The sequence below is a fragment of the Globicephala melas genome, chromosome 6, assembly GCF_963455315.2.
Source record: "Globicephala melas chromosome 6, mGloMel1.2, whole genome shotgun sequence".
NCBI classification, from domain to species: Eukaryota; Metazoa; Chordata; class Mammalia; order Artiodactyla; family Delphinidae; genus Globicephala; species Globicephala melas.
Window position 1 is genome coordinate 94,782,455 of NC_083319.1, and position 17,427 is coordinate 94,799,881.

The 17,427-nt window shown below is 47.4% G+C and overlaps 1 protein-coding gene across 3 annotated transcripts in view; it reads left to right on the forward strand.

Moving 5' to 3' along the window:
* SYK (spleen associated tyrosine kinase) overlaps nucleotides 1-17,427 on the forward strand; it is a 96,442-nt gene that overhangs the window by 42,607 nt on the left and 36,408 nt on the right. For all 3 annotated transcript variants that reach the window (XM_030832532.3, XM_030832534.3, XM_060301218.2), the window contains exons 3-4: nucleotides 1,576-1,736; nucleotides 14,726-14,861. In XM_030832532.3, the coding sequence (XP_030688392.1) occupies nucleotides 1,576-1,736; nucleotides 14,726-14,861 (297 nt within the window). The remainder of the gene's footprint in view (nucleotides 1-1,575; nucleotides 1,737-14,725; nucleotides 14,862-17,427) is intronic.

Below are 17,427 nucleotides of genomic sequence, written 5' to 3' on the forward strand. Positions count from 1 at the left end.
CAGGCTTTCTGAGGATTCTATACACCGACTTCTTTACTCCTTTAATATGTTCTGCACTGAATTCAGTCTTGCAAACAGATACTATGTATTCAGTATTTTTCATCAGTATTCATTACATAAGTCTTAGACCATCTTTTTACTCTTTTTTAAAATCAGATAAATCAGATTTATTGAGGTGTAATTTACACACTGTGAAATTCATCCTTTTTAGGTATATGGTTCTATGATTTTTATTTTTATTTATTTTTTTTGCGGTACGCGGGCCTCTCACTGTTGTGGCCTCTCCCGTTGCGGAGCACAGGCTCCGGACGCGCAGGCTCAGCGGCCATGGCTCACAGGCCCAGCCGCTCCGCGGCATGTGGGATCTTCCCGGACCGGGACACGAACCCGTGTCCCCTGCATCGGCAGGCGGACTCTCAACCACTGCACCACCAGGGAAGCCCTGGTTCTATGATTTTTTGACAATCACATGGCATCATGTAGCCCCCCACCCCAGTCAAGGCATGCAGTTCTCCCCCCACCCCAGTCAAGGCATACAGTTCCATCACCCATCAAGCATCCTCATGTTCACCCCCAACCCCAGCCCCTGGCAACTCCTCATCTGATTTATGTCCCTATAGTTTTGCCTTGTCCAGAATGCATATAAATGGACTCACACAGCATGTAGCCTTTTCAGACCAGCTTCTTACACTCCGCATAATGCATTCGTGAGTCAGCTGTGTGTCAGGGGTCCGTTCCTTATTATGGCCGAGTAGTATTCCACACCCTTTTGCTTTTGCCCTCTGCTCACTTTGAATCGGATGCCTCTCTGGTATGTAACTATTACTGCTTTTGTTTTTCATTCCATCTGTGAAGCATGACAAAATTTTCAAATTCACCTTCCCTTCTGCCTTCCCTCCCCCCTTCCATCTCCTCACGTGGGTTGGTTATGTTTTTATTTTCACTTCTGATTCTTTTTATAACTTGGAATAATCAGCTCAGGTTGTTTATTTACTACTGTGAAAGATATCTATTTCTCTCCCACTAAGAACAGTTGAAGAAGCGAATTCACCCAGCTGTCAGCCTTTTTCTCATTTTTGTTTTCCATGTTGTCAAGGTTTATCTCCTCTTTCTGTGATCACATCTCTTGCAGTTACAGACAGCAACATGTGTAAGTGCTCAGAGTGAAGCCTTGTAGAGGCAGACAGGAAAAAGCATGTCTTACATCTTCCTGATTGTTATTATGTGATCAGCGTCTAACACAGAACAGTCAGTTCTAGGAGGCGACTGATTGGAAGAGGGCAGGAAGACCATTCTCTAGACCTCATGGATTATACCAGATGGTTTCTGAAGCCCAATGTGGCTTTTAAAGTGCCCACTTCTGTATCCTAAAGTCTATTTTGTTAGTTATATACTTGAAGGCACTTAAACAATATATAAGATCTATTGGCTTTATTTATTGAATGAACATACAAACACATAAATAAATGTGATTACATTTTACCATGTCAGGACTTAGGATAGATTGGAAATGCTTTCTGCGTCTTTCTCGTCACTTTCGCTTGGTATGGCTTCACTCTCTTCTCCTCGTGACAGGGTCAAGCTCTCGAGCAGGCCATTATCAGCCAGAAACCTCAGCTGGAGAAGCTGATCGCCACCACAGCCCATGAAAAAATGCCCTGGTTCCACGGAAAAATCTCTCGGGATGAATCTGAGCAGATTGTCCTGATAGGATCAAAGACAAATGGAAAGTTTTTGTAAGTATTGTGTCTTTTCCCTTCACCCAGTAGCTCCAGGCCTGCTTGGACAGTTAGGGGTAGCTCAGCCTCCACGTTCCTGGAGTCCTGGTGACTTTGGGGAAGGGATCATGTGCTATCATCAAAACACGTGTGTTGGTTGGCTGCACAGACATCTCAAATTGAAGCCATCTCATGGAATTCAGCATTTGTTTTGCCCAGTATGGCCCCAAAGTGAACATTTTTCTTGGGCACCAAGGGACATCATTGAAGAATATCTATTCAGCCACGTATTCTGCTTTTAATGATAAACATGGGATGCATAACACTATCTGTGGCTATCCATCCAAGCTAAAGATACTGCAGTGTGATTGCTCACATTTGCTCCAAGATCTCAGACTTTTCTTCTCTTTGGGGAGAAGTACCAGTAGGATGGATAGTAAAGAAAATTTGCTGGGAGTTGCTCATATGAAAGGTTAGTGCAGGAACTTCATCACAAGCAGGTGTGCAGACTCTGGCCTCATAATCTCAGAAATGAGGTGTGTGTCTCAAGGCCTGCTCACTCTTATCCTCAGTGCTCAGTGCACCTCAGTCCTGGAGGTGCTGGAGATGTAGGCTGCCTCGGGGCAGGGTCGGTGGTCCAGAGAGGGCAAGGAGCTGTCTTGGACAGGTGTCGACCTCATTCCCCTGAGGTGCTGTGGCTGGTGGGTTGCCGGGGGGCTGCCAGCCAAGGCATGCTCACCTGTGTTTGTCACTGCTCAGTGACCCCCGCCCCGGACATGCTGACTGGGTGCCCCAATCTGGCCTCGGACACTTACACAGCAGTGTAGCCCCGTGACCAAGGATATGGAGTCACACCCAGCTGGCACTGTAAACTTTTCCTAGAATTGAAGTGTTTTCTCTGAGTATCCATCTATGTAAAGAATTTTCCTCAGACTTTCCTATAATCCCTATTATTTAAGAAATGATCTTAAACACAATACTCTTAAAAAAAAAAAAATCCTAAAAACAAGTCCAGAGCAGCCCAGGCTGGCACACTGCATGACTGGGATGATGGCTTAGTGGATGCAGTAATGGCCACTGGCAGAAATCATGGGACAGAGGGATATTTTTTGCCCTCAGTGTGGCACCTATCAGCTCATTTTCCCCTGAGGTTTGAACTTTTACCAACTTCTTAGGAATAATTTCCAACACACCTCTCATGGGACTGCATACATGGCATCTTGGTACGTTAAGTCAGCCCCAAGTTGGGTTATCCAAACAGCAAGACCTCTGCCTTCTCACCGGTTCAGAAGCCTGGGCTCAGACTCTCGCCGGGGAAGAGCTGCATTCAGGGAGACCATCTGCTCCCCACTTAGACAAGGGGGTGTTGCAGGGAGCACCCACCCTGGGACAGCCCCACAGTTGTGGGGTCCTTCCAACTGGGTCTTCTCCGGCCTTATCCAGGTTTCCCTAAAGAATGTGTCTTCTGCCTACTTTCCCATCATTTAAACTGACTCGTCCATCTGTGGACCAGCATTTATTGGTGTCCACAGTTGCGTGAGGCACTGGAAACCAGCTCCGTCCTGGGCATTGGAGACGGAGGCGTCTGCCTCGTGGGGCCCACATGTCACTGGCAGAAGTAGACACTGAATGATTGAACAAGAGTTGCACAGCGCATCGGAGCATTTAAGGAAGGGACTAGAGCATGCTGTGGTTGGGAGTTCTGTTTTATGCTGGATGGCAAGGAAGGGCCTGACTGTGAAGGAGACATTTGAGCAGAGACCTGAAAGCAGCTGGGTGCCATCCTGATAAGGGAACAGCATGTGTGGGTGCCCAAAGGCCAGGAGTGTGCTAGGAGGGCCAGGCCACCACGAGGCCACTGTGGCTGGTGCAGAGTGAGAGGGGGAGAAATGGAGGATGGGGGCCAGTTTACTGAGGGCTCTCGGGCATTGGGAGGACTTTGCTTTGGGCAAACCAGTCTGTCCAGCTTCGGGAAGGTGTTAGGGCAGATCCAACTGAAGTTCAATGGTACCCGTCTGGCTGCGTGTAAAAAAGAGCCAGTGCAGGGTTTCCCTGGTGGCGCAGTGGTTGGGAGTCCGCCTGCCAATGCAGGGGACACGGATTCGTGCACCGCTCCGGGAAGATCCCACATGCCGCAGAGCGGCTGGGCCCGTGAGCCATGGCCGCTGAGCCTGCGCATCCGGAGCCTGTGCTTTGCAACAGGAGAGGCCACGACAGTGAGAGGCCCGCGTACGGCAAAAAAAAAAAAGAAAAGAGCCAGTGCAGAGGTGCAGAAGTGAGCATGCTCACCGGCCACACTGTACATATTTTCTCTCCTCTTGAACTATGGTATGAAATCCATTTGCAGTAGCAGAACCCCTGAGCCAGAAGGGACCTCACTGCTAATGGTCTAAATCCCTTGATTTTCAAACAAGGACTTAGGCACAGAGGAGCTTGCCCAAGGCTGTCAGGCAAGTAGGAGATGAGAGCTGGAATGTGGTGTCCCTGGCACGTCTGAGCTGAGAGGAAGCAGAAGCAAAAGCCACGTCCAAGGCGTCCACTGTCTCTGGCTCCACCGTTCTCCCCATGCAAGGCGTGGTACCAGGGCACATTACTCAGAATGCCCGCTCCCCGCTCTTGTCTCCTGTACACACAGCTTGGCTGGGACTGTTCAGGAGTGGCTTTGTGAAGAGTGGCTGTCAGGGACTTTGTACTGTCCTTGGAGAATAAAGGCTCTTTACAGAGGAGATGGACAGTGTGGCCTATAGACCCTCCCTTGCAGTCATCTGTGGCATTTCTAGAGGTGGCTTTTCATCATCTGCTATGATGGGCTGAATGTTTGTGTCCCCACAGATTTGTATGTTGAAGCCCCAGCCCCCAGTGTAACAGATGTGGAGGTGGGGCCTTTGAGAGATGATTAGGTTTAGACGAAGCCATGAAGATGGGGCCCCATGATGGGATTATCTATGAAAAGGAGGAGGCTGGACTCTGCCTGCACCAGAGAGGCAAGGCCACGTACGTGAGCATACAGCCAGATGGCGGCTGTCTACATGCCAGGGAACAGGCTTTCACCAGCATCGTGATCCAAGACTTCCAGCCTCCAGAACTGAGAGAAACATCTGTTTTTAAAGCCCCTCAGCCTGTGGTATTCTGACTAAGGCACCTGCCTGTGTCTGGGGTCTGGCTGGCCAGATGGGAACACCAGACAGGGACCCTCAGCCCAGGTCCTGTGGGTCAGGGCTGGAGCTCTGCCTCATTTGTGACATCAGGGACAGAGGCAGAGTGGACAGGCTGTGTTGGGGATGAGTCCCCTCAGCTCTCTGAGGCCTCATATGACAGCACAGTTTGCCATTTTGAGAAATTAGCCACAGCTCAGGCGTGACTACAAAATAGATTTGTTAGGAAAGAGAAACAAAGCTTACTTTCCGAAAATGTTGTATCCTCTCCCCCAAAGGAAGGATCCAGAATTGGTGGGGTCCAAAGCATATATAATTTGGAGACCCTCTTTAAGAAAGAACACAAAATTAGGTATACAATACAGTATATTTTAGAGTGAGAAAAAAATCACAAAGATTTACAATTTTTAAAAAACTTATCAATACCTTAAACATACAAAATTTAGAAAAAGTAATATTTTTATTTTTACTTAAGTTCCTGACACATGTCTATAGCACCTTTTATTTTCTACATCTTTTGACAGTATAGTGTTTCCCTCTTCATTTGACAATAATTTGGTAGTATTTTCTTCATTTTGAAAAAAGAAAACTCAGTCCTTCCTCTAGGTTCACACCTCATTCTGAGTAATGCATGTCCATTTTTAGGATCATTGTCAACTCTGGAAAAGGAAGTTGGAGTGGAAGAAAGAGTGGTCTTCTCTGGCTGTGATTAAATATCTTTTACAAATCATACAAAACTCTAAGGCCATGTGGTCACACTGCTGGGCCCTGCTTGGGCCAAACGAGGCCATGGGGACGGGCTGTGGTCAATGGTTCTCTGACTGTCCAGTTCAGAAGTATCTCACCATGTGGTTCGTGCAGGACAGCTCAGAGCTCACATTCACAAGTGCTGCTCCAAGAGCACATCACATCTGCTGAAATGTAATGTACTAGTCCCTTTGTGTCATCATGTAAGGGATCTCAGAACAAAAACGCTCTAAAATTTCCATGTTCTGCAAACGAAAAGCAATGGAATTGTCACTTGCTTTGTGCTTAGTACCCAGGAAAACATTTTATTGTTTTTGGCTAAATGTCCTTGCAAGTCTTACAGAGTCAAGAGTGAGTTCTAGGTGACCTTTAAAATACACAGATGGCAGCTCTCCAAATGGCTGAATTAACATGGCACAGAAAAGATAGTATCTCAGATTTGTCAAAGGAGTCATCAAACCAGTAAGTCGCCAATGCCATTTTCACTGTAGTTCTTATTCTCTGACTTTAGAAGTATGCTGTTAAAAAAAAAAAAAAAGCTGCAAAAATAGCCTCTCATTCCACAAAATAATGCATTCCACCAGATGTGTGCCAGGCATTGTGATAGGACTGTGACAAACTAGACTTTAGTCCCTGCCTGCACCGTGCTTACAGCCTAGGGGAAGATGTTAAATTCAGAAACACATACTGCAAACTGTGTGACGTGTGACTACATGTCCCGCTCCATCCATCACGGTCGTCCCATCTAATGACACTGTTGGTATCTTTATTTCTGTTCGCTTGTTTGTTGTCCGTCAGTCCCACTTGTTCTGCATGCCCAAGTGCAGGGACTGGCCTCCATCTTCACGGGTGGAGCCCAAGTGCTCAGAACAGGTCTGAGTGGTAGGAATCTTTTTCTGGGGAAAGGAACGTTTCAGCTGTGTTCTGAGCAGTGAGGAGAAGAGAATCAGTAGAGAAAGAAAAGAAAGTGGTCCTGGGCAGGAGGAAGTGTCAGTGCAGAGTCTTAGGGGTCAACACTGCCACCTGAGTGTGGCCTGGCCCAGGAGCAGGGCAGGAGTGACAAGCTGTGTGAAGGAAAGGCTGTCCAACCAGACAGGAAGTCCCTCCTGACCCTAAGGGGTGGACTGGGGAATGGATTGTCCACTCAGGGAGAGGGAAAGGGGGCCGATAACATGATGGGAGGGGGTACAGCAGGGGTCAGTAGGGCTGTCTCAGACCAGAGGGTCATCCTATTTACACACCAACTGTAATATTTGCCAAATGATCCTTAAACTGGCCGATTAGATTTAGCTGAGGTTGAGGTGGTAGTAAGGCAGTTCTGGACTCCATCAGGAGGGAGGAAGAGCCACAGCAGGATGAGTGCTGGGGCGGCTGTGCCCAGAGCCTCTGGGTGAGAATGGTGGAAGGCAAGAGGTGCTGACTGCAGGTCTTATTTTGGAAATGCTTGGTGAACGCCAGGCCAGCGTTGCCGTGGGACTAAGAGGTGGAGGGGATTGAAGGAGATCCCAGGAGAGCAGGTGGGGACGAGGTGCTGCCAGATCGAGTCTCCTGGGCCAAACCAGTGGTGCAGTCAGGTCTGAGAGACTTGTGAGGTCCTGAGGAAGACCCTGACCTCTGGGCTGGTCCCCTGGATTCTGAAGAGAGGGGAATGAGGGTTCTGCAGGGGGAGAGATGGCAGAGAGTCAGGTCTTAGACCAGGACAGTAGTTTGCAGAAGTCAAGAGCGAGTGTTGCCCATGCCATAGCTGAGTAGTGTGGGCAGGGCAGGAAGGTGAGAACAAAGGCCTAGAGGAAGCCCAGGAGAGTTGGAGTCCAAGGGTCTGAGAGGCACACGTGCTGGGGAGTGTACGAGCTGTGACCTGTGGGCTTCGCGGGTCCTGAGGTCGTAGAGCGTTACATCCCCTGCAGTTGGGGGTGGGCCTCAGCACCCTGCGCTGGCCTGTGGTTGTTGCACATGATGGGTGGGACTCCTCGACCCACGCTTTTCTCATGACAGCTCTTTAATATGTGACAGTCATCCCAGGTAGCCTGGGGCCCTGTATGCAGAGAAACAAGACAGTGCAGAGGCCTCTGAGCAGGTACCAAGTAGTGGTGCCGTTTATCCTTCACATGCCCTCCACAGTCAACCACCTTTCCAGCCCTGCAGAACAATTGAGTTCCCTGTGTGATGTGCTCTTATGTGCATCTGAAATCCAGGTACCCCAGATCTTCCTTCCCCTGTCCCTTTCAAGGAGAAATAAACACTTTAATCTTTGAGTCATCCCTTCTTCATTAGCCATTTTCTAGATGGAGTATGACATTCTCATTGTTTTCTCCCTTCCTCCCTTTTCTTCCCTTCCCTTCCCCACCACATCCTTCTCCATTATAGCCTGATGCCCCTCACACCCTCTCCTCCTTTACACACATGTACGCGTACACACACACACACACACACACACACACACACATTCACTTATTCATTCCTCTAATGTTCGGGGCCCTGTAGGAGGCCTTCCAGGGGAACCTATAGGTAAAACAATGAGCAACATGCACAGATGGTCCAATGAGGGCATACACCATTCTGTACACAACTGGGTACTAGAAGATTTGGTGACAGTGGCTTTCTAAGGAAAAGGGTTGTGTGCACCCAGAATCAGGAATGTGCTAAACCATGTGGTCCTTGTCCAGGTTGGACCTGGCTTGGGGACACTGGGTGACATACCGGCCATCCTTGAATATTAGAACAATACCTTTCACCAATGCCCTCCCCCTCCCTCTCCCCCTTCCCCATCAGGTATACTGGATGGCAGGTGGATGCCTCTCTTTGGAAATAGCTATTAGTAATCTTTTTCAGTGCAAGTACAACTCAGTGTAAGGTAACCAGGATAAAATGTATTCAGAATATGCTACATTTTTTCAGAGACATTGAGATAGCTTGTAAGAATATACACTTGTATTCCCCATGAGCAAGGAACAAATGTAAACTAGGAGAAAGGATGAAGAATGAAAACAGTACCTTCAGTGGGGTTCCACAGGATGGATAAAAAGTCCAGAGCAGATGATGTAAGCAGTGATTCTCAACCTTCTGTTTGTGTGCAGACCACCTGGATGCTGGTTAAAGCACAGATTGCTGGGTCAAACCACACACCCCCACCCCCCAGTTTTTAACTCACTAGGCCTGAGTTATATCTCAGGAATTTGGATTTCTAACAAGTTCTCAAGTGATGCTGGTCTGAGGACCACATTTGAGCCTGCTCAAGATGCTGGATGCCTACCTAAGCTACGTTAAGAATAGTGATCATTTGAGATTTTCCAAGTTCATTGGAGGGTCTTTAACCATATGTACATTAGGGAATGTTCCTGTATTATTTGACTGGTTGAGACAGAGTTAACCTTGAAACTGCTTCTATTTGTAGAAACTTAAGTTCAGGCAAGCACAGCCACTTAATAGCTCTGTGAGTTAGATAGCTTAATTCATCTCTCTGACTTCAGCTTACTGAATGATAAAAAGGGGAAACTACTGTGTTACCTGAGTTGTTACAGAGATGAACAAGGTAATATGTTTAAAGCTAAGCCAGTGGTTGTCCTGTATCTGTGCTTCCTACAACCATGGATTCTTTCATCAGTTCTGGAAAATACTCATCTATTTTTTTCAAGTATTATCATCCTTCTTTCTTATCATTTCTTCCTTCAGAGGCTCCTATTAAACGTGTTTTAGACCTTCTTAATTTATCCTCTATTCTTTCTTAGTTTCTATTGCCTTTTCTCTTTGCACTGAACTATGTAATGTTCTTGGATTTGTCTTCCAGTTCATTAATTTTTACCTCATCTGTATCTAATCTACTTTAAACCCATCCACTGGCTTTTTCCATCAGTTATATTTTTAAAAAATTTCTAGAAATTCCATTTGTTTTTGTTGTTTCTCAAATAGTCCTCTATATTTTTGAGAGTATCTTATTGCTTGCTAGTTTTTGTGATTCCATCTTTTGTCTCTTTGAATATTTCATGTATAGTTAGCTTATATTCTGTATCTGATGATTCCAATACAGAAAGTCCTTAGGTGTATAAATCTCTGTCTCTCCTGCTCTTTTTCCCTCCCTGACCTCTTTCTTATAACTCCTGTTTCCTTATGTTTTGGGTGATCTTTCTGAGCTCGTATTTGATTGATATTCATCTGTGGGACTCCTGAGTGTTCTATGCTGGGAACACTGTTCTCCGGAGTTGAAGAGGTTTTCTTCTTCACCGTCCTTGCTTTAATGGGGGAATCTCAGGTTCAGGTGCCCACCTTGCTGCTGGCCCGGGTTGTTCTCCCCCTGTCCACTGCAGCACTGATATTGGTGTTTGTCCTTAGCTAAATCTCACTTTTTTTTTTTTTTGCTCTTATTTGCCACTCACTTTTCCCTCCTTAAGTTATAACTCACTTTTTGTTATATATTTAAATTTCAAAAGTGATCTCTGGGTTTAGAAAAAACCTTATTCATAGATGAATGAGACTGCATGACCCTCATATGCCACAATAAAAGCTGAGTTCTGTGAGCGCTCTTAGGTGTTTCCATCATGGATCAAAGTGTGCCATTTTATTCGACACGTGTGGTTCTGCAGCCGCAGGTCAGCATAAAGGGTCATGGCCTGTCTGAAGTGAAAAGTTTAAAGGGGGTTGTGGACTAACGTCAGTATCACTTCATTGGTCTGATCAAGGTCCCCATGAAGCTGGAGGAGAAGCAGCATGACCTAGTTGCACCTCATAAACTAGAGCAGAGGGAGAGAGAGGGGAATTGATAAAACTTTTTAAAAGGCAGATGTGTGAAAGAATAGCTTGGCATGGCCCCACATTTAGACCTGTGTTCCATATTGATCCTGCTTTCATTGCATGTATGGAATGCTCACGTGCCTAAATTTTGCTATAGTGCAAAGCAAAAGCACCCAGAAGTTGCATTTCCTCTTGTCTTCCGTGGATCATTAGCGCTGATACCTCTCCTGAGTCTGGGGATGCTCTCAGCGTTATACTGGCAAGCATACTACTGGGCGTGCCACGCCCATATCCTCTCCTTCCTTCCTCAGCTGCTGTCTCGAAGCCACCTTTGGGCCCCATGCCACAGTATCTGACCACCCGATACAGCGTCAGCCCTGGAAGTGAGCCCCTCCCTGTCTCTTTGTACAGCCCATCCGGGCCATAGGTACACAGCTTATCCCAGGCACCCCCTTTCCCCTCCAGCCAGCCACGCTCTACTCTGCCCATGGGAAAACAAATGCACAGGACAGTGAGAATGCCTGGTGGGCTAGGATGTGCCCCAGCTGTCCTGTTCTGTCTGCAGCAGACACAATGCACTGTCCCCAGACCTTGCTGGGTGGAGGTCACCTTGAGGGTCCCACCACCTCCTGGTCCTCACTTCCCTGTCAGTATCTGGGCATCATTACCACATGTTTTCTCCGATCCAGGAGGTCATAGGAGGGTGGAAAAGGGCTTCAGCCCCCCCAGGCTGTGCCTGGCAGAATGAACACTCTCCCCACCTCAGCTTGGCCAAGTGCTTGGTGTCTGTGAGGTGCAAGGCCTGCTCATCGCAGAGCCTGAGACCATCCACCCGCAGAGGCAAGGTGGCTCTCCTGCCCTCTCACCAAGGACCTCAAGATGGTCTTAAGGCCAGTTAGGACAACTTCGCAGTTCAAGAGCGCTGAAGTCCCACACCCTGTCGTAGCAAAACACAAATCTGTCGTGAGCCTGCTTGTTCCAAGAGATTCACTGGGAAAAAATACAGTATTCTGGGGCTTCCGGGAACATGACTGAAGATAGTTGACCTGGAGGATGGAGGCCAGCAACCCCAAGAGAAGGTGCAAGACTAGTCTTTGCTCTTTCCCCTTTGGGCGTCCATGTGACAAACCTGGCGGGTGTCCCAGGGCAGAGGGGGGCTTTCTGAGGAACAGGAGGGGGCCAGGAGGAGGAGCTACTTCAGCTTCCAAACCAGTATTTTCCATATGTTAGATTAAAAATAGCCCAGCCCAGGATCTGCCTGCAGCCAGCAGACACCTCACAGTTACTGGCCGTTAGTGTCACCAAGCCTCTGGGCTTTGCCACCTACAGATGTTGGGCCTGTGGGTTTCCCTTCTCTGCCCTCGTTTCCTGCCAGCTGCTTCGGGGGCTGCTCAGGCTGCATGTCCACAGCCTGTCCCTGTGCCTCCCGGTCCTTAGATTGTGCTCACCAGGTAGCTGTCGCCACTGGCATCCCGGGAGCTGAAACAGGTTGCCTGGCTGGAGCTCTGGGAGAGAAACTCCTCTGGGACCTATTCTCGGGGGGAGCCTCAAGGAAGCGTGTGCCTTTGCAGAAATCACTGCCCAAGAGCAAGAGATGCTCTATTTCTGCCTTGCATCAGCTCTCTTTTAATGCTGTTTTTCTTACGAAAATACGAAACACACAGAAGAGTGAGTCACTCTGTAAGTGCAGCTTAATGGATAATTCTAAAGCAAACACCACTGGAGTCAAGAACTAAAACAAAAGCAGCATCGCAGAAGGCCGCTCACTCACACCCACCTGTTACAGGACACCACTTCCTGCACCCTTGTGTCCAGCATGCCCTGACTTTTTTCTTTCTCGTCACCACCTAGGACCTAGGCGTACATCAAAACCGTTCGCATTTGCCTGTTTGGGAACTTCATGCATGTGGAATCACAGTATACGTTTTATACTTGTGAGAGTCATCTGTGCTTTGTATCACTGCCATTTGTTTGTTTTATTCTATGACATTCTGTGGTATGAATACCCCGCAACCTACTTACTCTGCACTTAGTGAACACTTAGGCTGCTTATGGTTTTTGATAATCGCAGATAAAGCTGTTATAAGCATCCCCACATACTTTATAGGTGCAGAATGCACATGTTTTGTATATCTTGTAGTGTTTTGCTGACTCAGAGGGGATAAATAGGTTCAACTTCAGTAGAGAATTCCAAACTGTTTTCCAAAATGATTGAACTGATTCATGCTCCCACAGGCAGTACACGAGGGTGCCTATTGCCCTCATTCTCAGAAATATTTAGCATTTTTGGTCTTTTTAATTTTTGCCAGTCTGAAGGGCGTGTAATGGTATTTCCATTGTGGTCTTAATTTGCATTTCCCAATTTCTAATGAGGTGACTGAACCATCTCCCCAGACATTCTGTGATCCTCCATCCCAGTTTTAACAACAAAAGGTCAATCAGGGCATAAGGCAAGGTGGAATGGTTGGGCATTGGACATGGATCTGGAAAACCAGAGTTCAGATCCAGTTACTTGATTCCAGGACCCTGAGGTCCAAGATACAAAGGACTTTAAATCAAAGAGAGTGGTATTTTGGAATGGTCTATGAGCATCATTATCCCAAGGTCACCTTTTATATGCGTATACGTAAATTGATATTGCTTCATATTAAGAATTTGTATAGTTCTTTGTACCTCCAAACTATCCTATTTGTTTGCCACGGATGCTTATAAAATAAACAAAGCAGGTGTGAGTAGCCCCACATTATAAAATAGCTTCCCTACAAGATAGACTCAGTTATCCCTCATATAAAAATATGTTTTTCCTTTTCTGTGTGGTGGTTTTTCGGTTTGACAGCAACCAACTGGCCTTAATGGGCCATGTAACCGTGAAAGGGAGCTTACACTTTGGGGTGCCGGTGACCTGGTTGGGTTGGGAGGAAGGGATGTTTTCACAGGGCAGAAGGTTTCAGAAGCGGCCCCTAGAGGCCGAGGCGGGTCTGGGCATTTCCCGCCACCCACACCAGCTGCCCTGAGCACTGGTGCATGGAGGGAACCCGTTCATCACGCACAGCCAAGCACGACTTAAACTTATTTTTAAAACGAGGTTCCAAAGACACAGCTCATATCTCAAGTCCTGGGTTAGCTTTTTGAGGTGAACCTACAAGGCCAAGGGTGACCACGTCAGCTTCCAAAGTGCGTCTTGTGGATGTGGCCTCGTACAACCGAAAGGAGGCATCAGAAATTTCCCCTCAACGTGGAAATACGACGGCAGCTTGGCATATTTGAAGTCTTCCCAAAATACAGTGCATTGGGCGCATTGCTTAACATTTGGGGGCCTCAGTTTCCTCATTTTAGAAAGTGCCAAGGCCGGAGAGGCTTTCTGGGACCGCTGGGACCTCGGTGACTCACCCTCTCGCAGATCTTGTGATCCCAAGGGCTTGAGTTGCTGAGAGGGGAAGATGGGCTGAGGATGGCGATGACTGAGGAATTCAGCTGGGGAGGGGCTTCACCTCCATGCCGTGCCTTTGCAGCCCCACCTGGCCTGCGCCCTCCCCAAGTCCCACAGGCCCTCCCCGTGGGCGGCAGGTCCCCCTGTATCACAGCGGGTGCCTCTCTGCTCGGTATCAGACTCACAACACTCATTTCCTGAATAAGGGAAGGGGGTGGTGCCCAGGAGCACCCACTGGGACCAGGAAGCAGAGCCTGGGCGCCCAGCATAGCCAGTGCAGACCTGGCTCTGCTTGCTGCTCACCACCCCACACTGGAGGACATTTTCTTCTCCTGGCAACGTCATCTGACCGCATCACATGGAACATTTTAAATACCCGTCCTGGTCCCGCCCTCTCCTCCCTGCAAAGGGTAGAGCGAGTTTGAGGGAGTGAAGAGGGCTTTCAGCCCCCTCCATCTGGGGTCCAGAAGGTTCCTAGTTAAAATGCCCACCAGACACCCCCCCTCTCCACGCCCACCCTTGGCTAGACAGGGGAGCTGCACTCCCTGGAATCGGATCCAAATGCAGACCTCACTGAAGAGAGGAGGTGAGTGAAGAGGGCTCTGCAGACTCCCCAGCTGCGGAATGCTGAGGGTCCCACTTACTGGTACGCTGAGCAGCGTTGCTGCTCCAGGCAAACAGAGGACTTGCCCCCAGAGCCCAGGCCTCTCCTGACGCCCACCCAACGCTCCCCAGCCTGCTGGGCTTGGCTGTGGCCTGTCCCTGACCATAGCATTTCCTTGTCTGGAGCTTGCGGTGTCACTGAGCTGTGGGCTGGGCCTCCCTGGGTACAAAGTCCTTGACCCCTTGTCCCCGAGGTTGGGACGCTGTTGCAGGGTGCCTCCCCAGGGCGCTCCTCCCTTCCAGGCGGTAGGAGTGATGGTGATGCGCTGTCTCCTCTCTTCCAGGATCAGGTCCAGGGACAACGGGTCTTACGCCCTGTGCCTGCTGCACGAGGGGAAGGTGCTGCACTACCGCATCGATAAGGACAAAACAGGGAAGCTCTCCATCCCTGGCGGGAAGAATTTCGACACACTATGGCAGGTATACATCAACCTCAGAAAAGAGAGGAACCGGGCCCTGGACCTTGTTAGAATATGCCACCTGGGTCCTTGCCAAGACCTGCCCAATCAGAGTCTGCTTTTCAGCCTTCAGGTTCCTGGATGACTGGTCTAGGGTCATCATGTCAGGTGACAGAGGCTCCCATAGCTTATCCAGGGCCCCTTAGCTCTTGGCATTAGTAAGTGGTACCCACTCAGGACTGTGCTTAGTTTTAACCAGAGACCCAGCCTTGGGGCGCTAGAGGCATTTCTTTCTAAGACGTTCTGCCTGGAACCCAGAACAGCCTATCATACAAATACACACAATAGAAAGGTGTGGATGGATGGGAAGGTAGGCCTAGAAGTGGCTAATCAGACTGTTTTTTGAGTTGTGAGAGGCCAAATTTAATATAAAATGCCAGGTGCCATTCTTACTGCAAAATGAATCTTGCTGCAAAATTAGGGCAACCTGGCAGTTGAACCTGCGCTTCAGGCCACCACTCGTATAGAATTGTTCAGCCCTGGTCTAAAAAGGGGTTCTTCTTGACCTACCTGATAGTAAACCCGAAAACAGAGAGTAATTTGGGAGTTTCTTAGGCACTAATGAGCCCTAATCCGGTGTTCATCCCTGCTTTCTATTGGGCACGAATGACTTGGCTTCATTCTAAATCACAGCTCCATGAGGAAATGGCAAAGCATCCTATAAACTGTAGTGGGTCCAGAGACAGAGAAAACCAAGGGACTCTGCCATCCCAAGAGCGACAGCTATGTTGAGCTTTTGTAGGTGCGGGACATCATCGGGGATGGGTTCAAATGTCCACACCAGGCCCCACCAGGAACCTCATGTATGGTTACAGCAGGAAAGGACCCGACTCAAAATCTTGCCTTTTTAAAAACTGTGATCAGGGATCCCCATTACCTTTAAAGCACTTAGAGTAACCACTACACGGTGTATTTTGGTTCCTAATGCTGTAGTTGGGGACAAAATCTTCTTCTTTGAATTCTGGGTATTTTAATATTTATTCATATTAGTCATAATGCTGACATTGTCTTTTGGTTTGTAGATCATTAGCATGTAGCTTATTATCAACCACAGACTTTGCTTTGTTTTAATGGTATCGCTTTGAAAGAGTATTTAACCTATTAGGTACTAATGCCCAATGCAAATCAGAGAGATGAGTAGGGAATGTTGCCTTCTGGTATTAATTTCCCATCAGAGTCTCTCACTTCCTACAAGAATTGTTGATGGTGTGCATTTAAAGGCACTGGAGTCCATCTGTCAGCCCAATGCTTGAGGGTTCTAGGCTCCATCACTGGTACACAGCCATTATACTTCTCCTGAATAACCATTTTCCCTGTCTGAGCCCAGTCACAGTTTCCAAGTCTGCATGCTGACTATAATGTTAAACATCTTTAATTGTTGGAAAGTTCCTTCCCAAGACTGTTTCCCATATTTACGCTTTCCCATTTACTGATTCCTCCAGCATCTCACAGTATTCAGCCTTAATTAAATCTTTCCCCTTGTATATATGTTTAAGAAAGAGCATAAAAATGCCAGCAGTACCTTCCACTTTTACAAGTGTGATTTCATTGGTTTTCCTTGACATCAACGTAAGGTACCTCTGTGCCCTTCCCCCACCCAGGAGTCTGAGAGGTGGTAACTGGTACACTACTCTAGTATTCCTTTCTTTAGAGCTAGAGTCAACACATCCGTGGACCAGATCTGCCCCTGGTCTGCTTTTGTGTAGTACTTGAAGACAATGGTTTTTATACATTAAAGGGTGGTTTTTAAAAAAATAAAGAACTGTGTGACAGGGATGCCATGTGGAGTGAAAAAGCCTAAAATATCACTATCTGGCCCTTTACAGAAAAAGTTTGCAGACCCCTGCCCAAGAGGGAAATCCTAACATGTATGCCCACCTCTCAGACACCCTTGTGGCATAGATTATCTGAAAACATAAGCTTGTAAGGAGATATTTGAATGACATTGAAGAGATGTGTGATATTTCAGCTGTTGTAGGGACCTCAATACTATTTAGCCCTAGAACACACTATTGCATTTAACAGAATAGAGAGAACTTTGATGTCCATCTCAGTAGCGTGTTAGGGCTGGTCAGATTGAAACATTTATTAAGAAGGTGGATCTCATGTTGTGTTCTTTCCACAATAAAATAAAATTTAAGAAACAGAATGCTCCCTGGAAGGATAAAATATATTCATTCAACAAACATTCACCTAAATAGGTAAGTTTTGAGAGGAAAGAAGATTCAGAAGCAACGAGTCCTTAACTGGAAAAGGTACCGATAAACAGATAAGGAAGAAATATCAGATAGGAAGATTTTAGCTTGTCTGAAGAGGAAATGTCTGTATGAGAAAAGTAAATGTGAAAACTAAGACTGTCTTCCTATTGCATAATTTTGATTAGATATAAATAAATCTATTTGCCATTCATTTATTTTTTAATGTAGCAATCAGGCATCATGATTCATAGTTTTCTGGGAGCCATTAGCCAAGGCTGTCCATATCCTGTCAACATAAGGCCATTTGCCAAAGGGTCAGCTTTCCCCATG